Below are 23,636 nucleotides of genomic sequence, written 5' to 3'. Positions count from 1 at the left end.
AAAATCACCTTTGATATCCACAGTGAAGTGAAAAGTGTCATCACAGGTTTCACAGCTGTATAGCCCTGAGTGCAAGAACTCAGCAGATGGGATAATGAGTTTCCTCAATGTGCCTTTACTCTGTATGCCCCAATCATTTTGCAGGGAGAGTTTTACACCATCTTTATACCAGCAGACGGGCACAGTAGAGTCTGCAACCTCACATTCCAGCTCCAAATGTTTGCCCGCTTCAAGTGACTTGGTTCTCTCAACGTCAAAGATAGTAGAGTACGTCACTGGTATAGCTATTATTGGGAATTCAGGACAGCTAAATAAAACCAAGACTGGGGAAATACCTTGCAAAAATGTGACTCCTGAGCAGAACAAAAGGGGATTTGGAGACTTAATTCAGAGTATAGTAGTCGCAAAACAAATGATTAAAACTAAAAATGACCTAGTCCATGAACAGTTCTTAAAGGTTATGTGCACAAAACAGTATTTCAAACCACATACAGTACAAGCGGGATAATTAGTTGCATCTAGAAAAAAGGATGTTGGGTTATAATATTAACGCACAAGATAAAAAGTGTAAAGTCACCTTTGATCTCCACTTGAAACTCCATGGTATCATCCTTTGTGGTGCATCTGTACACACCAGAGTTGCTCAGCTCTGCAGACTGAACAACTAATGTTCTTGTGTTGCCCTCTGACTGGATTTCTAATCCAGAGTTTGAAATGAGCTGAGTTTCATCCTTGTACCAGCAAACATGGGCCTCAGGATCCGACACCACACACTGGAGTACAATAGGGCAGCCTGCTTCGATCGACCTCGTCCTCATTTCTTCGGGAATTGCTGAGAACTTCACAGGTGGAGCTATAGATATGTTTAGATCTTAAGTCAACCTTATATCAACCTCATGACAGCACTTAAGACTATTCATACTAATCTATTAGATGATAACTCAATTGCTAACATGCTGTAATGCAGTCAAAGAAAAGGCGACAGCTTAGCTGCACTTCTAATGAGTGTTATGAAGACAATAGACAACATACAAAAGGGCATCGGAGTTAGTTGCTTTTGCTAAGGATGAGCCTGTTACTGTTTTACATTGCTTAAGGTACAACAAATCACCTTTGATGTCCACACTGAACGAGATGGTTTCACCCTTCGTCTTGCAGCAGTATAATCCAGAATGGAACAATTCTGCTGAATGGACAATCAGTTTTCTTGCCAAGCCTTCAGTTAGAATATCTACTCCAGTTTGAGGATGGAGATTTGACCCATCTTTGTACCAGTACACCTGGGCAGAAGGATCTGAGAGCTCACAGCTTAAAACAATAGGGTGGCCGATTTCAATGGTTTTGTTCTTCTCACCATCTGGAACGGCTGAAAACCTCACAGGTGGGGCTATGGATATTTACATATTTCAATGGTTCATTCCGTTGTAAATGCCATACCATTTGATACATCTGACTTAAAAGAAGACTTTTTTTTTCAATAAGAAACGAAAATGGGCATACAAATAAAGATGGTAAGTGAAAGACACCAGCATTGTAAAAAAACTCATTCCACTCACCCTCTACTTCCACATTGAATCTGATGACGTCATCAATGGCATCACAGCAATACACTCCCGAATGTGAGAATTCTGCTGATTGGATGACAATTCTTCTCATGGTACCCTCGGATTGGATATGCAGACCCTCCATTGTTTGTAATTCCACCCCATTCTTGTACCAGTGGACTGGAACTGCAGGGTCTGACAGCTCACAGTAGAGCACAATGGGGTTTCCAATTTCTACAAATTTGTTTCGATCCATTTCTGACATTGGTGAAAACTTGACAAGTGGAGCTGCAAATGTTTAAAAAAACAATGACGTTTTGAGTCTTGTTATTTAGGACAATTAACAGAGTGATACAGTACTTTAGTTTTGTTTCACATAGTTGATGCCAACATTTTTTTTCACATTTTTCAAAAGAAAAAACAGAATACATCTGAGGTGTTGCATAATACATACTTATGAACAAATTATGGCAGTGACCCATACATACCTTGAATGTACAATGCAGCAGAATCCCGAATGCTATAGGCAATAAATGTGATCTCAGCTCCATTGTCTGTATCACGTACTCCTCGAATGCGAAGAGATTGGTGTGTTCGTGAACGACGCATGGAATATCGTTCATCTTCCGGAAGCTGAGAGCCATTTAAGAACCATGTCCCGATTACTGAAGCAGAGAGCTCAATAGAGAAGAGGGCATCTTGTCCCTCGGGCACCAAGGCATCCTGTAAGGGAGCTTGGATTCTGGCAACTGGAACTGGAAAGAGAATCATGTTTATACATGATTTTAGCAAGCAATATCAATAAACAATGTGATTAATTCACTTAAGCAATTACCCAAATGAACAGCTCTAGGGAATTCCACAGTGTTACTCTTCCCATATTTGTTTACACTGCAGATGCGAAATCGATAATCGGCTTCACATGGTACACTGTCACCAAGGATCTCCACAGAGGTTGCGGAGTCAGTGGTCAGGCACTGTAACCACTCCTGTGAACCAGTGCCCACTTCCTGTCGATCAAGTACATATCCAGATGGAGGGTTCTTTCGGGAGTCTTGAGCAGGAACCCATGAGAGAAGAGCTGCATTGGCACGCTCTGTGTTGATCTGCACACTCACTGGACAACTGGGGGGGCAATGTCTTGCCTCTGAAAAAGAAGAAAACCCATGCTACATCAATGTCTCTTTGGACTGAAATAACTGATGAATGTTGATTAATACCAAAACGAATTAATCAATCTAAATATTTATTTTGCAAATACTGTATTTGGAATTTTGTATTACCCTACCTTTCACTCTTAGCTGAGAGGATGTCTTGGATCTGCCTACAAGGAAAGTCACAAGGCCAGAGTCTTGGGGCATTGTATTGACAAAAACCAGGATGTGAGTTCGACCAAAGGACTTAAGGATGGTCTGATGTGTCTCACGCAGCTCTAGGGCATCTTTGTACCAATGTATGTCCATTTCTTCATTCTCCACTTCAACACAAAAGGCAGCATTTTCGCCTTCCAATACATCCACTTTTCTTGGAAGCTTCCGCAAAATTGTCCCTGAAAGAAAACACGTAGAAAGTGAGTGACTTCTTACCACATTAACATATATAGGATATTGGTTATCTAATGTAAGACAAAGACACTACAAACTAAACAACAATATACTGTATGTCATTTGACCGTCAGAACAACACATCGTCGGGACATCATTTTTAAGTGATTCCCAAAATCATCTTGAATCGGCATTGTTAAAAACAACTTTAAATAGTTAAAATAAAATGACCTTCATTATCATGGTTAAATATGAAACTACTGTGTTAGGGTTCAGGAATGATTTTGGTCATAGTTAAAAGAAACACTGTTGACATGTCTTTTGACATGTCTAACAACTTTCATCTCCTCTACTTCGCTGCACAGTTTCTCACTTGAACATGCACATTTGTTGTGTCCTCAACAACTGATGCGTAATTTTTCTTGGAAGAAGAGTCATTGACTTGGACCTTTTTAATATAGTGTTTGCTAAATGGCACTGTTTAAAACAACCATTAAATATAAAGCCAAACACACAATGAGTGGTTCCCCAAGTTATCTGACAAAAATTAAGACACAGACTTTATGTTCACTGCCAATACCATTTTCCTCTTAAAAGATGTACTTTGTCTCTTAGGTGCAAGACCAGCTAGGAGGTGGGAGATAAAAGGAATGAAACTGGATAACCGGAGGGTAGTGCAGGTTTTTTGTCTCAGAACTGATAAACTTTGTTTCTGATCATCCTAAGAATACATGTAACTGTCTCCTACAAACAATATCGTAAAGTTCCACAGTTATTTGATTTTATCAACCTGATTTACCTTTTACTGCTACCTCTGCAATGCTTCTGCCCCCATCTGGCATCTCACAGAGGTAGATCCCATCATCGTCAACATCAATGTCACGGATAGTTAGTCGCCGTTTTGTACCCCACTCCTCCATTCCATATTTGGCCCCTGGCTGCAGTCGTCTATCCTCCAGATACCATGTGATGGAAACAGAGTCCTCTGGAACTTCACACTCGAGAACAGCCAAATCTCGTTCCCATACTTCTAGATCAATGAGAGGCTGCTTAAACCTCACAGGTGGCTCTGTCAACAAAAAGGAGGAAACAAACGTTTTAATAGGCTTATATCACATCTCCTAATTAAAAATGTGAAAAAAAGGGAATCTAGTTTAAGATGTTCCTATTTACTTCTAATCATAAAGACATATTATTGTTACTTGATTTTTATCAATTCCTCAGGTAAGACGACCCTCCAAAAACACAGCACATCATCTATGCACTTTTAGTTCACAGTGTAAATTGAAATATATTTGGCAGTAAATTCCAATGAAGCAAACACAATTGGCAAAATCATGTGACAAGTGGCTCATTTAGTTGAGGAATGATAAGGTCATTAACATAGGGTGTTAGATAGGAAATAAAGTGTTTGTCACCGACACCACCAGACGGTACCAGACAGTTGTAAACAACAGAATGTGGACTGTATTTAGTAGTCTGTGTGGAAAGCGCTACATTTCCCCAATGGTTTAGTCCAATCAAATACATAGACAATAAATACATTGCCTTCAAATCTACTCCCTAACCACCACTGATATCCTTTCCCAATGTTAAAGTGTATGTCTGACTGACAAAATACAATACTCTCTGTTGGTGCCATGAGTTTGGACTTCTCTGGCCATGTGAGAAACATGATCCCCTTCCCAAAGACTTCGATCACATGGACACACCCCTTTCAAAAGCTAAGTGGCATTGCAGCACACCAGACTGCCTTTGGAATCCACCTCAAGCTGATGAACTGTGCCTGTTTAGATATTTCCCAGGTTGAATTTCATATTATTATTACTCCACTGAACCAGGATTGAATTACATTTACGCAGTTGGATACGATTTTACCACTGATTATGTGAAGCTCACTGGCCTGCGGATCTGCATTTTTTTTTTTTTGTGTGTGGCTCAACTGGATGACAATAATAATAATAATAATAGATTTATTTTGTTAGCGCTTTTACAGGTGCTCAAAGACGCTTTACAGATATAGTGAAAAGAAAAGAAATACCAGCCATATACTTGACATTTACTTGACATCAATATCAGTAGAAAAAAATTGCAGTTTTTTAAAGCATCATATTACCACGAAAAAACGTTTTCAGCGTTTCATTTTGCCTTCTCTGTCTGGCCCTACCCCAATACATGATCTCAGAGTACATCTTTGGAGATATCTCACTGACATCATTCTAGCATCACATGGATAGAAATCTGATCCAAGAACACACCACACCCTCCCTCACTCCTTTACTCATGCAACTTTTAAGTGTGCCTACATTTAAAAAGTGGACCTATCATGCTATATTTGAATAATATATTGTAGGACCATACCTATATAAGGCATATTTATACTTTTTATTTTTCAAAATACCAAACAGATCATGCATTTAAGCCATTCCTCATTTCGCTCAATTTAACACTGTCTTTGCATGGGCTGATTATGTGAGAACAGCACCATCTACAGGCCTGGCATATGTACTACAGCATCTTCAGCACTTTCGAACGGCAATGTCCGTGGCTGTCTCCTCCTGATTGGTGGAGCTAGCCCAATAGCCGTAGCGCCACTTCTGTGACATCATAGAAGTGTTCAAATCTGGATCTGTCTGTATCAGATCTGTTGCAGCCCCTTTTTAAGAGAGTTGCGTATGGAGGAAAATAGAGAGGCTTGTGTTTTCTGACACTTGGTGAGTTCCCTGGAACACCGGGGACACATATTCATGTATAACAGATGTACAAAAGTGCATTTTGCATGGTAGGTCAACTTTAATGAAAATGATCTTGACTTACCCTTTACAGAGAGATGTACGGCACTGAGGGTTTGCCCGGCAGTATTTGATGCAGCACAAACATAAACTCCATTATCCTTCTGCTTGCAGTACAGAACCTTAAGTGTGAAGTATCCTTCTCTGTCCTCGTATAACAAATAACGCCTTCCAGACAGTATCAGTCTGCCGTCTTTCCTCCAAATGATTTCTGGTTTGGGTTTCCCAGTCACAAAGCAGCGAAATTTGGCATGTTTACCCTCTGTCACTGCAAACATTTTGACTTTAGTTGACATTGTGTCGTCTTTGAGCCGGTTTGGCAATTGTCTCCTCTGTTTTCCTTGGTGAGCTTTCCAGTGGCCATTTGTGTAGCTATTTCGATTTCCCTCTTCCTCATGTCCTGGGCCTGCATCAACCAGCAACACAGCTCCTGCCAACGCTTCTCCAAACTCATTCCTGGCTTTGCACGTATATACACCACCGTCTGGAGCGCGAGTCTTAAAGATCTTGAGCTGGAACCATCCACCATCCTGGAAGCCCACACTGAAATGTGTGCTTTCAAATATTTCATTGAGTTTTCTCCCATCCTTTTCCCAGACAACGTCTGGTCGTGGGCTTCCCCAGAGCTTACAAGAGAAAACTGCATCTTCCCCACGGCCGGCGCGAGTGGAGAGGGGCTTGATGAGGAATCGTGGCTTATTTTCCTCTCGTAACTCCAATTCTTGTGCTTCACCTTCCACCTTTAATGTGGCCGCTGCATATGTTTCCCCAATGCTGTTCTTTGCTTTGCATATGTACTGACCACTATCCTCTATGGTTACAGCTGAAATGATGAGATTGTAAACATTTCCGTCCTCAAAGATCCTGTATCGCCCCTGTGGTTCAATCTTTTCATTGTTTCGCTCCCAGATGACTGCAGGCCTTGGATCACCACCAATTTGACACTTTAGGACTGCATCAGTTCCAGTTTGGACCACAACAGGTCTTGGATAGGCGAAGAAACGCGGTGCACCGCCAAATACATCCATTTCTACTTAGTTGTCAGCTTTACTAAGCCTTTAGCAGTCCAGGAGAGTAATAGGTGGTAGTTATTCTCTGGGGGAAGACGGTCCAACTTCTGCACTGCAAATTTCTAAAAAAAAGAAATAACAGATGGGTTACTTTAATATCAAAGGGCTCATGAGATTTAAATGAGAAAATGTAAACAATAAAACTAAATTGTCATTTGTTTTAGAAATGTAACTATCATTCAACGGTATGATTAATCGGATAAAGTATGCAATACAGTTATACTTTGAGACTTCCTGTATAAAGAAAATGAACCCTAATGGACAACCCCTCAGCCTCCTTTACAAGCACCTGTTTCAGCGCAAACGGATGGTATGAATATTAGGGCTAATTGAATTAGATCTGTCTGCATGAGAAAAAAACATAGGGGAGCAGTGAGAGGGGGGAAAGCCTAGTCCTATTGCAACAGCAGCCACAACACATAGCAAGTACAGCTGGTGCTGTATTTCAATGGGAAAGTGCTTAATATAGTATGCCCTAAATAAAGACCTGCGATGGAGTGTGTGTCAGGTATCACAAAGAAGGTTCTGAAACCCGCGTGCTCACACAAACACAGGCCGAAATGACAGTCTACCACCCCAGAGGCCTTGTAGTCAAAATATGTTGAGCATATGTCACTGTTAAAATTATCTTAATTTAAAAAATATTAAAATGTTAACACTGAAGTTCTTTAAAAGACCCCTAATCAAATTTATGTTGGCAGCTCTTTCTGTCCTCATATTTAAAAAATAAATATAATTTTGAAAATCCTACTGTCAGGTAAGAAGACTTCCTGTTGACTATTGTGTAATCTCAATTTGAAAGTTTCGTTGGGCTCTCCAACAGCCTTCTTATCTGACAGTAGGACTCTCAACTTGGAAAAATATATTCATAAGTAAACTGAGTTTTAGTGTTTTAGGACAGACCCCCTAGAGTGTTGTAACGTAGTCCTCTTGGATGCAGGGAACAAGGATTCCATTCTTTAAAAATGTAATCTTAGGATGTTTATGAAGCCACTTAATTGTTCATCGTATACTATTAAATTAAGTTTATTTTGAAGGATATTTTTCACTGAAACAATATATTAATGTTCATTTGTTAATAAAATATGATTCTTATTCAAGTGAAACCACCCTACTCTTGGCCAAATAAATAATGGAAAATTGAGCAATAGTTTCTTGTATTTTTGACAATTTTAAAGAACTGTCATCTTTATGTGTTATGCATGCAGACTCAAAATGAAATAAAGCTATTATTTCTTTATAGTTTGTTCAGCTTACCCTAAACTTTGTAGGTATGTACAATATAGGTGACATTGAATTTAATATAGTATTGATTAGCCTAACAACACCGTTTATTAACTTAAAAATTGAACTGAATATTGAAAACATTGTTTGTATCAATCTTGAATATTATATTCATCTTAATTCGATCTTTACAATTGCTATGTTGCTTAAAAACAGTTTTTCACAGAGCAAAAGGTTTAATTAACACAGTTTGGACATTGTGTTGAAAGTGTCTTCAATATTCCCTCCGGAAGTTTAAAGAGAGGAGATTAACCCCTGTGTTTACTTGTCTGATTTAATTGGAATGACCTCTGCCCCTTGTGAAGCTGTGCCGTGTATCCCTCACATGACCTACCTCGCTTCAGTCGCCGGGAACGACCGTCAACATACATTCCTCACTTGCAATCTCTCTTCTAGGTAAGAAGCAATGCCACCCGTCTCCTGAAGGTTGAGTAATGTCCCAAGTTGACTTCAGATTCAGAAACATGCTCTCCTCAAGGGTCCCAAGTTGTACTCCAGGTCATCTTCATATACGTGTGCCAGTAGGAGGAACAGAAAAGAGAACTTCAGTATACACACAAGCTTCCTGTTGAACAACTTCAGTGTTCCCCCAATCTCTGTCGTTGAAGCCTTAGACACCCCAAGTGTCATTGTTCGTGGAATACCGTTAAATGCTTTTGCAGCTGCTGCTGTCCCCTAAAAATACTGGCTGCCTCGATGACAGCAGTGAAGATAAGTCAGGCACTTCCATTCACTTGCCAGCAGGGGCTAAAGATAGTTCAGGTGACCAGTGCATGGCAGGCTGCTTAGCTTACTTGAGGCTTTGCAATACATTCCAAGGAAAGAAACACTTCTAGTCTCCAAATACTTTAAAGATCATCTTTAATACGTTTTCATTATTTGTTCAATCCATAAATTGTTCAAAATGTGAATTGTCTAAAAGTGAGAAAACAAGTGTTTTTGAAACAGAGATTGTAAACTGGATAGATATGGCTCACCTTATGGTGCATTCTCATTAGCGTTGTAGATATTACCAAATACTGAAAAGCTCAGAAGAATAGCAAAAAAGCAGCCTCCTACAATTATCAGCTGATCTTGTTTCATGATTCTTGAAGACCATTTCTATATTTATTGGCATGTAAAGTTCCAAAATAAGTCCAGCCTCGTATAACTGAATAATTACGAGGAAAAACTCATTGGTGATTTTTCAAGGTTAATGTCGTGCCTAGAAGGATCTATTTTTGATAAGCTGCAGTTTATTCAAGTTTATTCAAGTTCAAGTTATTAAACCACTGAGTTTATTTACAGTATATAGGGTCAAGGGGCCAACACGGGTTTTGTATTTCTCAATCCAGTATCAGTGTTATGCAGTGTGACCTGACTTTTCCGTCTTTTGCCGGAGCCAACGGGCAGTGTTTGATCCTGTGCCTTGTGGTGAGGGGCTTGTACAACACGTGGACCTGGGTGTGAGTCTGTTGTGTGCTAGTGAGTCTCAGCGTGGGCTGCGGTGTCCCTTCAGCTGTTTAGTGGCTCCGCAGCCCCACACCCCCCTTTTCCTGATTTCAGCTGTTGGAAGTAATCTGATATAACTCAGACCCTGAAGCTGGTTATGAAACGTTTTGTGACAACGACTGAGCAACAACTTAAAGAGTTGTTATTGTATCAGAACATTGCATATCCCAAACTAAAAACCTGAAACCTGAAAGTGTTTAATGTTGCACTATGTTGTATAAGTTCCAGCTAATATGTTATTGAATGTATATTGGCTATCATAGACTTCTAAGAACCCAGAAAGTTGTGGATTTATTTATTTAATTTTTTCATGGTTTGCTGATGATGGTATTTGTAATAATGTCCTCAGGGCACATTTAAATGTAATTTTTTTAAAATATTTCGAAAAGATCAGCATATAATTATAACTCTTCTCAGGTTTGTACACAAAAGTCTTGGGATGTTTTAATTGTTGGTCTTTAAGCTAAAAGGTTAAGTAAAAAGAATGCTGACAGTGCTTTCTGCTTCGAGTTGAAACAGTTGATTGATAAACAAAAAGAAAAAAAAGCTTTGTTGAAGTTATGATGGAAAACAATGTTGGGTCAAGCTATCAAAAGAGCAGTAAATCATTGGACTTGGAAATGGTGTGAAGCTTTTAAATGTGAAAAGTGTCGACAGGATCAGCAGAACGACCTGGTTACGAACACTGTTCCATCAACAAAGACTCTGCCAAGTAAATACAGCCGGTTCAATCCGGCCATCAGGATCTGGACCATTTAGCAGCACAGTCTGTTGGAGAACTTATATGGAAGGGATCAATAAGTGTGTCAAGGTTGCTGTAAGAACAGAGGCAATATGACATGTTGGTGCTTTGCCATTCAAGATCTAACAATGCCAACATATTTCTATACTTCAAAAGTGATTTGAAAGTCAGCTCAAACTGACCTATTCTATTTTGTATTTCTAATGCCAGGTTGTCCATTTAAGAACAAAGTAATGAATTCGTAGTTGGACTCCTCAACCAATTGAGGCAAGTATTCTTGTAAATATTAAAGGTGGGGTAGGTCATTTTGGAGAAACCAGCTCGAGTGCGCTAGAATTTTAAAATACACAACCGGAAAAAATCTGCCACTTCCTTACAGAGCCCCTCCTCCAACACACACGAACGCGCACATGACCAATGAGGGCACGAGATAAGTTTGTGCACAGATGGAAGGCTGACAGGCAGGTAGGCCATCCAGTTATTTTAGCCGGGCCGGTTCAGATGATTGGTCGTGCTTTTTACAGTGCTACGGCTTCCACAGATGACATTTTGTATGGATTTATTGTCAAAGCACTTCATATATTCATTGCTATCGGGATGTTAAGAGCATTGCATGGAATATAACAAAAAGTGTATCTCGAGCCGGTTTCTCAAACGTACCTACCCCACCTTTAAGTTATATGTCAGATGAGTACTTTAGTGTAAGGTAAAGACAAAACAACATATCTAATTTCCCTGAGTTTGAAGTTTCAAGCTTGTTTCTGTTTCTGTATATTGTGCACATCAAAGTGGAGTTTGACCCTGAAACTAAAATGGCATTGTATGATGAGCATTTGTTTTCCTTTTTTCAGATTTATTTGAGAATGAATTAAGTGCATTTATTGAAAAGCTTCCATTGAGGAAATACATATATATATATTTATATATATGTTAACAAGAGAGGAAGAATAACATGCAATAATTTCTGAGCCAGAACTAAATGGGTGGGTGCACTTAACTGCAAAATCAGAGGGTGAATACATGTAATGTAAACATTTAAAAACGAAAATAAATTCTTATTTTCTCCAAAACATGAATCTGACAGCATGGAGATTTGACCTAAAAGTCAGCAGAATGTGCCCTCTCACAGACCCTTTTTACAAGGTTTAATCTATAACATTTATATGAGGTATCCATATTATTTCATGTTTTTCTACCTTTCCTATCATTTTGTATTTCAAGTTATCAATTAGTATATATATTGACTACATCATTTATCAATAAATAAGTTGTAATGTTACTTTTAATACCCTATGATCATGTACTGTACTGTAGCAAGTCTTCCGGCATCCTGTAGGAAAGGACATAACAATTAGCATGACTACAGCTGTGACACATTGCTCCTCAGATGATAATAACTGAAGTTATGTTTTCATTATAGAGCTACAGTTGGCAATATATAATATTACTCTCTGTGGAAAGAGTCCCGCCCTGCAAAATAGAATTTAACTGAAAATGTTGCCTTTCTTTTCCCTGACATTGGAATGTGAGCTAGGTAGACATCCACAGATCTGAGGGCTTGTTCAGACAGCAGCCTGCACACAGAGCCGCTAATGCAACATGGAGCCAGAGCACTTAAACCAACACCTCCACCTGTGAGGCCAAACTCACCTTACTCACTCCAAGGATATACCTGGTTCATTTAAGTACAGTTACATTGTTGAAACCATGTGTTAAATGACCAGGACACAAACATGTCAGTACTTCTGCGTAGAGCTGCGGCATCAAGTCGTTTTTGTGGTTTGTGGCAAAAAACTGAGATTAATATATATAAAAGTGCTTACTTTTAGCTTCAGCCTCTTTTTCTTTCTGTCCTGGTTTGGTGTATCTGACCTAAAAAACATTCAAATCCATCTGAAAGACTAACAACACCCTTTTTCAGGATTTTTAACAAGGTATTGGGGTTTTAGCATCATTATTGCTGTTCTTTTTTTCAGCATCACAAACTCCACACAGATGCGGGGAAGACGTGACACAGAGAGATACAACCAAGTTCCCTCAACAGTGTATACTGTAGTGGGACAGCAGTGCATTTAAAAATCATAAAAGAGTAAGCAAATGTTTCCTCTGCAGAAAAGAACACCATCTGCGCCTTCTGGTGGTCACCTTGTGTAAGTGCAACTTGCCACGGCAGATATTTATGCTTTTCTGGGCAAATACTAAAAACAATGCTCCTACACTTCTCACTTATTGTTTGCAACTTTTTTATTGTGCTTATTTTTAAATATATTTTTCTCATACATTTTTGCTAACATAATTTACATTATGCATTTGAGTTGCTTAGTTATCTTACAGGAAATGATGTTACAGTTTGATTGTTTACTGATGTTGCATGTTTAGCTCAGCTACTACAATCATACATAACAATAGCATAGAAGTTCATGTTTTACATTGCTAAAGAAACCTCTTCCTGATGAAGGCCTCACCTTTCTCTTACCTCTCAGCAAGATAAAGTAAATAAGGCTGCACTGAAACCACACGTGTCATTATCTTGTCAAGTCCGTTCTTGTGAGCACACTACAGCTTGAGAGGGTATTGACTGTGTAAACTTTGCATGAATAACAGAAGACTTTCCGGTGGAAAAGTCAGGTTTGCACAGCTCAGGTAGTAGTTTTTCACCTATTCACATCCTCTCCAGCTTCTGACAGTGGAGGGGCATAACCCCGGGTTTGTCAGGTTTGTCACCAGAGACACAAGCTGTCTGTTCTCTTGTCTCATCAAATTTGAGAACCAAAGAGGCTTTTCCTGCTCCTGAAATATTTCCCTTCATACCCTTACCTGAGACATTATGGGAAAAACTACTAGCAACAATATATTAATGTGTTATGTTTTTACATTTGAAGAAGACATTTTTGATGGGTAGGTGAACTAAATATGGTGACACTTATGTTGTGTTAACTTCATTATTATTGAAGCCATGTTATGATATTTTTACTTTAGAGATTAAGGTACAACAATGCCCTCTTCCTGCAGATTTTTGTTGTGCCGGCAAAACTTAAACATCCTATATGGCTTCAAAGCAAGGGACAATCTTGCCTTTACCAATCTTCATTTCTATAAGAAATTGCATATTTTAGCTAAATGACTGTTGCCTCCTGAATGAGACTCGTCAGTTATTGTATCCATCTATTCATCAGCTTGTTTTATTTATTTTTCTTGTGTGTCTAAAATGATACCATACAGTAGTTTTACAGCAAAAGAACATACTATGATATATTTTTATTTTAATAAACATCTAGGAATTCCGTATGGTTGAAGAGTTTGTTTCGAATTTTTGGTATACCTTTTTTTTCTTGTTTCTATTTTGCTGAATTTTCTTTACCTGTTCCATTGTGATTGTTTAATTGATTTTTCCCCAAAAAGAAATAAAAACGGAAATACTGGACCTGTGAGTCATGTTTGACCTGACATAGTTAAAATGTAATATGCTAATAATACATGCTATAAAACATTTTTCCTAATTTCATTCATATAATTTGTATTCATATCAATTTACTTTTCTTAGTCAAAACTAAACATGGAACGTCGAGTTATTATGCTCTATATATCTTGAACAAATTACTAGAAATTATTCAACACTATTAAATCAAAACTGAAAGACTTTTGATTGCTGCTGCATTTTATTAAATGAAATAACTTTTCATATAATACACTGCACTGTCATTTGTATTCTTATATTTTCTATCTGTCATGTTCTCATGTAGCTTATATTTTAGAATGACATTCTCTTAGCATTTTAATGACTGTTTTTAAATGTGTGCAAATGTATCCTCTACAGTTTTTTGTAGATCACTTTGAATTGCCTGTGCCATAAACATAAACTTGTCTTCATTTGTCTTCTTCTTATTGTTAATACTTTTGGATGACATGAATCCCAGATGGTACAATCCACAGTAACCAATGAGAGTAACGTGTTCCCTTTTAGGACCTGGCGGAAGTCCCTCTGACCTCCTGCAAGTCCTTCTTCTCTCCACACGCCTCCTGTCTCCATCCGAGTCCCCATCAGCTGTTGGAGCAGCGTGCAGGCAGCGGGCTGCTGGACCAAGAGGCTGCGAACACTTTACGGTCCATGTATCTTTCCCTACTCGGTACCAGAGAACCAACACATGAAGATGAGGTACTTTTGCTTTTTGCGTTTGTATTTCAACTTTTTTGGCGACTTTTGGTGAAGCGCTAAAGTTTGATTGTTGCTGCCTCTGCAGGTGTTCCTCATGGCTGGAGTGCCTTCTCTGCTGCGTCCTTGTTCTCGTTGGACAAGCGGCATCGCAATGGCCAGGTAAGAAATATCACTTGGAGCATTAATATCCTGGCTCTGATGATGCTACCTTTTTCTTTTTTGCGACATTTACAACGTTTTATCGCAGCCTCCTGTGCAGACATCTGCCAATACGCTCAGGGTTCCTTCTAAATAAAAGTTCATTCATACAGTGAAATATCTTTAAGATTCAATTAAAAGGCTGTACTGTGAGAAGTCCAAGGCTTTTCCAACAAGGCAACATAAAATATACTTAAGACAAGAGGTGGAAGAAGTACTCAAACTGTCTACTTAAGTAAAAGTAGAAATACTTCCTTATGCTGTAAGTTCTGAATAGAAAATTGGAACTAATGTTAGATTTTTTTTTTTTTTTAATTCTGGTTAGATATTACATTACTGTATAATATATCAGTGTATAATTAGAAAACAAGTATGATTAGCCTCCAAATTGCACTGGAGGAGACATATTTCAGGACAAAATGGAATTTACTCGAGTAAAGTGTATGTTAAAAAGTAGAGCATGGTGCAAATGACACAATGATGCAAGTAAATACAGAAATAAGTATTCTAATTACATGTAAAATAGGTTAAGATAAATACAGCTGGCTGAGAAATATCCTCTTTGGTATAGGCTGCTGAACATACCACATTTCTTAGCAGAAAAAGCGATACATATTAAGAAAAACTGCGAGTTTGTACACCCCAGTTGACACAGGAAGAATGAGAACACAGTAGAGAGAATGTATGCTTAGCACTACTACATTTTCATATTGCATTAGTCTGCTGCTTATTTTTTAAACACGACTCTCCAGTACCCTTTTATGTTTCACTAACAGACTCCCTGGTTGCTACAACCTGCGATGACACATTGTTATGATCCAGTGATAAAACCCAGCAATTTGTCCACTCTGAGGAGGTCAGAGGGGCTTTGGGACTGTTTACAGGTTTTTCTCTAGTCCAAAGTCCTCATTGCTCAGAAACCTACATTCCTTCCTTGTTTGTCCATGTGTCTTAATCTGTGTCCAACTGGAGACTGCACCTACAAATACTGGACAAGATGCTTCCCCCCCTCTTCCCCTCATGTGTAAAGAGCTGTTAGCGTAAGCAGAACTTTACATGTATCTTTCCAGCTGTTCTAATGTCAGGACATCTGACAAAGGATCATTTATTTGAATGGTAGCGGTGCTAAAGGGCTATATGAGCCTCTGAATGAACAGACTCTCTTCTGCTGCTGAATAATTTATCTTTGAACCTCACTTATATCCTTCATTTGATCTATTAAATACTGAGTTGGAGAACTGTCAGATGATAGGGAGAGGAAACCGAGAGGACATTGATAAATATTTGATTGACCGTGATCTGAATAGATGCAGTATTATTTGGCAGAATCATTCTTTGTACTCATTGGAACCAAAGGTTTGTCGAAACATCTTTTGCATTTTGCCAATCATCTACCTTCTCTTGGTCTGTCTTTTTAACATCCAAACTCTGGATCTTTACACTTCTCCGACCTAATTGGAGATCAGAAGATGTGAACAACTTAAAAAAAGTAAAACCATATTTCAAGGAACACAGCTTTTTTTCAGGAATGCTGTGTGTGTCCAGGTTGAAAAGGCCTGTTGCTCGCTCTCAAGAGCCATGCCTCTGGCTGCTGCGACATGCTTGAATTAGGTCTGATTCATGCCCGGGGAAGGAATCCCTATTGTCATGTGATCTTTGACATGCACCCAGCGTGGTTTTGCCAAAAGAGAGCTGGGGGAGGGGGACGGCTGTAGGGGGGACACCCCACCATGTCATTTAATGGCTGAATTAGATGCCACATTAAAAATCACAGCTGGCTTGGGGTTTCTTCTTTTCAGTGAAGAAGCATGGCCAGAGGTACAGGAAAGCCATTTGAGACCGGCTCACGGTGTGCTGGGAAGGGGTAACAAAACCCTTTTTAAATCCCTATATTTCTGTTTCTTCAGACTATAGGAATTCTTTTTTTTCTTGTGTGTTTTTGATTGACCGTGTATAAAGTGATCCTGCAGTTTTCATCTGCTTATCTTCAGCCATGGTTCCATGTTGTAATAATATAGGATGGAATAGCAGGTCTGAAAAAAAGCCCCGCTTGACAAACATGTGTTGACACGTCATGTATAGTTGCAGCTTTTGCAGGAAAACATCTGCTTTCATTTTGCAGATGTGTCCTAAGTAAGAGGATCTGGACTTCTTTTTGTCTCTACAGCTGCAAAAAACACCTTTGATGGACTTTGATGATTAAGTTAATTTCCTTGGATTATTGAATTGTTAGCTTTCTGTCTAGTCTTCAGGATACAACGTGATTTAATCTGTGTAAACTGTCAGTTTGCTATGTGAATGGAACTTTTTAAGCCTTAACAGTGATGACCATTGTGCTTCTAAAGAAAGTTCAGTTAAGGCAAGACACTCACATGACTATCTGTGTAAGTTAAAAGCATTTACACAGAGAAACAGCTCTTTTTAAAATCTTCATTTATTTGGACATTTCTGCTTTATTAGATAGAAGAGAGACTGAAAGGATACTCAGGGACGGAAATAAAGAGAAGGGGAGGTGACTAAGTTCAGACCTGACACATTGTGGTGACATGTACATTACTGTGCCCCACCTGGGCCATATTATTTTTGGCGATGAAAGATCAGGTGGAAGCCAGTGAATAGCACCATTTGGATGAAGCATGACATACCTTTTTAATAAACACAAAGGTAATTAGGGTATACATAGTATGAGCTCTGTCAAAACAGAAAGAGAGGGCTGTAAAGGTTTCCAAAAAAGTTAAAGAAAACTGTATATTCTGAGCAAAGAAACTGTGTAGAATCGGGATTATAAATTGTACCATGGATTTTATTTGAATGATTTCAAAGTTAAGAAAATAATTGAAAAAACTCTATCCTTGCCACCTCAGAAATCCTTTTATTTGAAATGATATCCCTTTTCAAGCTATATTGCTATTCGTGCATACAAACCAAAGGGCATTAAAGCCAAAATAAATATATTAATATAACATTATTTTAAACAACCACAGCTACAGCAATTAATACAACAAACTTGATTATGCACCATGTGTTATTGGAAACATCTCAGAGGTTAGGAATGGAGGACACTTTATTCCTGAAACGACACAATGTTGTAAACTCTAGATAACTCTAGACTCATACATTAATTAATTAAAGTCCCCCTAAAAAAATAGTGAGGTTTTCTGTGGTCAACAGCCGTTACTTTGTGCCTCTGTTAGAATCATTGTTACTCTCCAATGAAATAAATAGGCCGACTGTGCACAGAATCGGCTGACTCAGTGAACCTTGTGATGTCTAATCCCTGGATTTTCTAGTCACTAAACCTACTTATTCTTGATCGACATCTCTGGAGGTGCTTAGTATCAAGGCTTGGAAGTTCCCTTCTAGCATTATTTTTGCTTGCGAGCCACCAGCATTTAAAAGGCCATTAAACCTCTTCTAGGACAATGGGTTATATCTTTCAGTGTCAAGGTTCTTCTCAGTGTTGGCTTACATGTGTGTGAGGTTGTGGGTGGGGGTCATTCAAAATGTCAAGTGAGTGTCTGTGCTTCACTTTCTGGCATCTTTTTTTTATCATCTTTGCTTCAAGTTTGACGTATGGCAACAGTCTTTGTCTGTCGCTCATCAAGACACAAGAGAGATACAAGCTCTCAGCTGATCATTTGGTTTGGAAGCTTCAGTAATGGACTGAGCTGGCCTTTTGAAATCCTATTTGTTGTAAAAACACTCGAGACCCCATATGTAGCTCTTTCTTGTTTCATAAAGACTGTCAAAACAATGTTTATAAGGTCATTTCTGTCCGTCTCTTAAAAGTCATGCAGCGTAACAGGACCACACGGTAACGCAACACAGCTGTCCAACACCAGGACAGAAAAAGTTTCCATGTGAGGAACACTTACTGAGGAGACTGGAAAGGAAATGGAGATACACTGTAGTTTACTCCAATGCGGATGTGTTTTTATTAGAAAACCACGGTGTTCACATCTTGCTTTGATTACTTAATTCAACCCATCTGGATTTTGTAGTGAATCTGAGGAGTTGTATATCCGTACTGGACATTGAAGAACAAGGCCCAGTTTGAGAATCACCCCATCGGCACCAGGCACACAAATGAGGTTAGTTGTACACTCGGGAAGCATAACGTTAATGTGATTGTCACTATGTTTGTTCGTCTAGCCTTTCTTGATTTTTATCTAGTAGTTCATTTTAGAGCTGGTGTATTTAGACCATTATTGCAAAAGATGTTACTATTTTAAAAGGTACAATGAGCAGGATTTCCTAAAGAAACGCAATGTAAAGACTCAATACTTCAATCACTTGAACTACCGTAAGTTTGTTGCGGTGTCTGTATCAGCAGAAACCCTGTCTTTTGCCTTTATGAGCTTAATTGAATCTTTTCAATACATTTTCTCAGCGTCAACCGCTATAAAATGTGGCGACTAGGGGCAAGATTAAAAGCATGTAACAAAGACAAAGCTACTTCATTGGCCAAAACACACATACTGTATGGCGATGCAAAGCGGACAAAGCTCATTCAGAAACATTGGAACATCTTAGGTTGGCTTTCACCCATTGGCTATCACCCTAAGCCTCTTTGGAAAAATGACCAACTATGAATGTTTTGTTTAAAAACCGAAACAAATTAATGCTACTAATTCCGCTTTTTTAATTCCTTAAATTTGATAATCTTACTATCAAATATCTACCCTTTTCACCCCACTCAACTCTAAAACAGCCATACACACACCACCACCTGAATGTTTTGGTAACCTTATGTACGACCCAGAAAACCTACCTGGATGTGTACGGTTTGACCCTAATGTAACAATCTGACCTGCAACAACATTTAAACATGTTGCTTTACCTTTTAACTTCACTTAAAGAACGAGCTGCTCCTATTTGATCAATACATTTCTGAATGACAATAAAATCCATGACAAATTCCAATCAGGCTTCAGAAAAACCACTCCACAGAATCAGCTCTCCTCAGGGTTTCCAATGACCTCATGATGGCATCGGATGCAGGCGATTGCGTGGTTCTGGTGTTGTTGGACCTGAGTGCAGCGTTTGACACAGTGGACCACACCATCATGCTAGATAGACTCAGGGGGTGGGCAGGCATCTCAGGTTCTGGCCTCCAGTGGTTTGCCTCGTACCTCAGTGGGAGAAGTTTCTCCGTGGCGGTGGGCCCGTTCTCATCACATAGCACTCCCCTATCCTGCGGCCTGCCCCAGGGTTCTGTTTTTGCCCCCCTTCTTTTTGCCCTGTACATGCTTCCATTGGGCCGCTTAATTAGCTAATTTGAGGGTGTCTCGTATCACTGTTATGCAGATGATATCCAGATATATTTCTCTTTCAAACCTGTCAAAATGGAAAATGTAAACACCCTGTTTCTATGTCTGTCTGCAATTGAGGAGTGGATGTCAAGTAACTTCCTACAGCTCAATGCATCAAAAACGGAAGTCTTGATATTAGCGGCTGATAACATCGCCTCCAAGGTAGCAAGCCACCTGGGTTCATTCAGTGGTAACGTTAGGGCAAACATAAAAAACCTTGGCGTAACCTTCGATCAGTCTATGCTACTAGACAAACACATAAAACTTCTGACCAGTACCTGTTTTTTCCATCTCAGGAACATTGCCAAGCTCAGGGGGGTTCTATCCGATGCAGAACTAGAGATGGCTATCCATGCCTTTATTTCATCCCGGCTTGATTATTGCAATGCTCTTTTTTCCTGCCTCAACAAAACATCAGTAAACTGGTTACAACAGGTCCAAAATGCTGCAGCCAGATTGCTCACTCGGTCCAATAAAAACTTGCCACATCACTCTGATCCTTTCTGCCCTGTACTGGCTCCCTGTCCATCTCAGAACCCAATTCAAAGTATTGGTCTTCACATATAGAGCTGTCCATGGCCCAGCCCCAGCCTACATTAATGACCTGATCCACCCTCATAGCACAACCCGGGCCCTGAGGTCCTCTGAGCAAGGCCTCCTAAGGGTACCCCGAACCAGGCTAAAGACCCAGGGTGACCGTGCCTTTGAGGCGGTGGCCCCTAGGCTTTGGAACAAACTCTCCCAGGAAATAAAAATCTCTGCCTCAATAGAGAATTTTAAGGGGCAGTTAAAGACCCACCTTTTCCGACAGGCCTTTGGGGCGCCGGAGGAGGTGAGTTAGTAGCTGTCTTTCATTGGTGTTTTATCCTATGTATTACCTGCTGTTGTTTTATGCCTTTTATTCTACATTTTATAGTTGTACTTTGAATTGTGTCCTGTCTACTGTACTGTAAAGCACTTTGTTCATTCGTGTTGAGAAGGGAGCTATATAAATAAAGTTTTACTTACTTAGCCACTGAGTTTATAATTGTTTGGATATGTGTCAAGGAGGTGAGGAAATGTACTTGGCCAGAGCCCTAGAATAGCATGTATTTTCCAGATGAGTAATCAAATTAATTGAAAGCATGAAAATGTTTTATTATAGTAAAGCAAGTTTCTGTCTGCTGTTTAGGATTGAAAGTATGAATAGTTTAAATTATTTTGTTGCAATTCTGATATAGATATATAATAGGATGGGTGAATGTTCATTGAATTTAACCCATTTTTAGTGCCTACGCCATTAACACGACTGAACATTAGCTGTCATATTGATTGGACCTTACAGGAAAATAGCATTTTATTAACATTATAGATAATAAAACTGACTGGTCAAAACAGTTAGTTGCTTATGTAAACAAAATAGTTTTGTTAGCATTGCCATGTGTACAGAAATGTACACATGCTTTTCAGCATTCTCTTGAATGTTGCTGACAGCTGTTATTTGTATTTTTATGTGCTCCCACCACTCAGTGTTTCAGGTGCGCTCTCATGCTGGCCCTGATGTCAAAATGCCGGGTTGACAGCGGAAAAATACAGAGGGATACCATAATTATTGCTTATGTTCCAAGAGAAGAGGATTTGTAGGGCCACTTGCTCTGTACACCCAACCATCTCCAGCACTAATGGCACACTCAGTGCCCTCTTACCTCTCAGCACCTCTTTCCTGTTTTCCGTGAAACCCTCACTTATTCGCTTGTCTTTCCCCGCCATAATCGATGGTAACAGTTAGTAGAAGGTGTGAAGCTCTCCAAATAACAGGACTCTACAGTATATGTTTTTTTTGTTCTAAAGCTCTGAACAAATGTAAAGCTCAAGCATTACCAACACAAGTAAAACTGATCCATCTCTGTAACCACAGTTATGCATATTTAAGGATACTTTTGAAATGTATTAGCTCCAGGAAAGACATTCTAGACATAGGGCACAGAGGGCAACATTCACTGTGGCTCATTGAACATGTAGCAAGGCAGCTAATGCGTCTTCATATGTAGATTTTGATACCATTAATGCAAGAGTACTTATAGACTGTAACATGTTGGAGCGAGCTACCAAGCTACTTGATAAGCAACAAACTCACAATTAAAACCCTCATGGGTGAACACAGCAGCAATAGTGTACTGTAATGTAAACACATAATATAGACCTTTCAACCACCCAGACTACTCTGTCAAAGGGCATTGAGACTCTTAAGAGACCCTCTACCTTCTCTTTCTGGTCAGTATTTCAGCACTGTAGGCTACGGCCTGGGTGAGCACTGGTTTCCATGGTCACCAGGTGCAGATTTTTCCACCACAAAGCCGCATTTGGCTGTAGCAAAGGAAACCAGATCCGTCTACCTGGCACTTTGTCCCCGTCTCCAGCATTAGGGAGTGCTCACTTGTCCTCACTGACAGCCTGCTGAACACAGGGAGGCATGAAACTAGAGACCCCCCCTCCACCCATTTACATTCTCCTGTCCTAAGAAATCTATACCATAAGCTTTTTACTCTCAATGAAGTAAGGCTGATCCCAAGTGACCAGAACCGTATAGCCCGTCTATAGATATGATGGGACAGTATTTCAAAGGTAGCTTTCACATTCAAACACTGAAAATAAGCATATTTTGATGTGAAAAATGTAAATACTAGCACCACCTACCACCCAATGCGTTTTTTTAATGAATGAATAGACCATTCAGCATTTCACGAGGCCCCTCTCGGGAATGCCATTGTGCGTTTTCGACCCTCACTTTGTGGTTTTATCCTTCTTTTTTCGCTCTCCACCTCTTCTTATCTTCTGATTGACTCTCATGATGTGCAGGCCGCTTTTCAAGGCATCCTTGAATTCCACTCATTCACCCGTCCCTCAAGAGCTGCCATGTCTGTAGGCACTTCTCTTTTTACCCCCGCACAAATCTCACACCATGGGGGTGTGAAGTGAGGAGAATCCTATGGGACGGAGAGATTACCATCAAGCCTAGAGCTCTTGTGACAAAAGAGGGATTTGCAGAGTCCTGTACCTCTGTCCTCTACTTTCCTATGCGCTGGCCGGAAGTAGGACTTTGGGGAACTTTTTGGGGTTAGATGACATTACCTGTCTTCACTGTACCTGTCCGAAACTGAGAACTGTCCAGGTGCACTCAGTACTAGATGCAATCTTAGGTAGTGGACTTAAATATAAAGATGAAAAGATGCGAGAAAGGGAAAACATCAGTTTCTGTTGACTGATATACAGTAATACATGATTGATGCATCGGTGTGTAAGCAGCTTTTTACTGTTGTTGCTACTCAATGTGGAGCTAGTTTGAAGGTTACAGTAAGGTAGTTTAGTCCAGTGGTTTCCAAGATACATCTGGGTAGTAATAAGATGTTTAGAAAAGAACAAAAACAAAGTGGTGCCACAACAAATGTGTTTACATGTTTTGACTTGGTTCCTTTGGCTGTTTAATATCGAATAGTTGGACTTCAGTTTGTCAAACCTCAAAC

General features: G+C 39.5%; 2 protein-coding genes across 21 annotated transcripts in view; one reads left to right on the top strand and one right to left on the bottom strand.

The window, feature by feature from the left end:
• The window catches only part of obsl1b (obscurin like cytoskeletal adaptor 1b), a 39,838-nt gene extending 30,938 nt beyond the window's left edge, over nucleotides 1–8,900 (bottom strand). For 5 of the 20 annotated variants that reach the window (XM_079665125.1, XM_079665140.1, XM_079665138.1 and 2 more), the window contains exons 1-9: nucleotides 8,569–8,899; nucleotides 5,906–7,012; nucleotides 3,888–4,157; nucleotides 2,833–3,093; nucleotides 2,380–2,691; nucleotides 2,033–2,299; nucleotides 1,557–1,832; nucleotides 1,112–1,387; nucleotides 578–853 (exon numbers count right to left, since the gene is read on the bottom strand). In XM_079665125.1, coding sequence (XP_079521251.1) covers nucleotides 578–853; nucleotides 1,112–1,387; nucleotides 1,557–1,832; nucleotides 2,033–2,299; nucleotides 2,380–2,691; nucleotides 2,833–3,093; nucleotides 3,888–4,157; nucleotides 5,906–6,908 — 2,941 coding nt within the window. In that variant the 5' untranslated portion in view covers nucleotides 6,909–7,012; nucleotides 8,569–8,899. Of the gene's footprint in view, nucleotides 1–577; nucleotides 854–1,111; nucleotides 1,388–1,556; nucleotides 1,833–2,032; nucleotides 2,300–2,379; nucleotides 2,692–2,832; nucleotides 3,094–3,887; nucleotides 4,158–5,905; nucleotides 7,013–8,568 lie in introns of all 20 variants that reach the window. The other 15 variants (XM_079665141.1, XM_079665144.1, XM_079665130.1 and 12 more) reach the window with 7 other exon arrangements.
• A 5,588-nt stretch (nucleotides 8,901–14,488) lies between these two features.
• Nucleotides 14,489–23,636, top strand: part of LOC307028251 (uncharacterized protein) — a 93,303-nt gene continuing 84,155 nt past the window's right edge. The window contains exons 1-2 of the mRNA XM_079663106.1: nucleotides 14,489–14,623; nucleotides 14,709–14,782. Coding sequence (XP_079519232.1) covers nucleotides 14,613–14,623; nucleotides 14,709–14,782 — 85 coding nt within the window. The 5' untranslated portion in view covers nucleotides 14,489–14,612. The remainder of the gene's footprint in view (nucleotides 14,624–14,708; nucleotides 14,783–23,636) is intronic.

The sequence above is a fragment of the Notothenia rossii genome, assembly GCF_949606895.1.
Source record: "Notothenia rossii genome assembly, chromosome: 2".
Classification (NCBI taxonomy): domain Eukaryota; kingdom Metazoa; phylum Chordata; class Actinopteri; order Perciformes; family Nototheniidae; genus Notothenia; species Notothenia rossii.
Note: the sequence above shows the minus strand (reverse complement) of the source record. Positions and strands in the feature narration are given on the sequence as shown.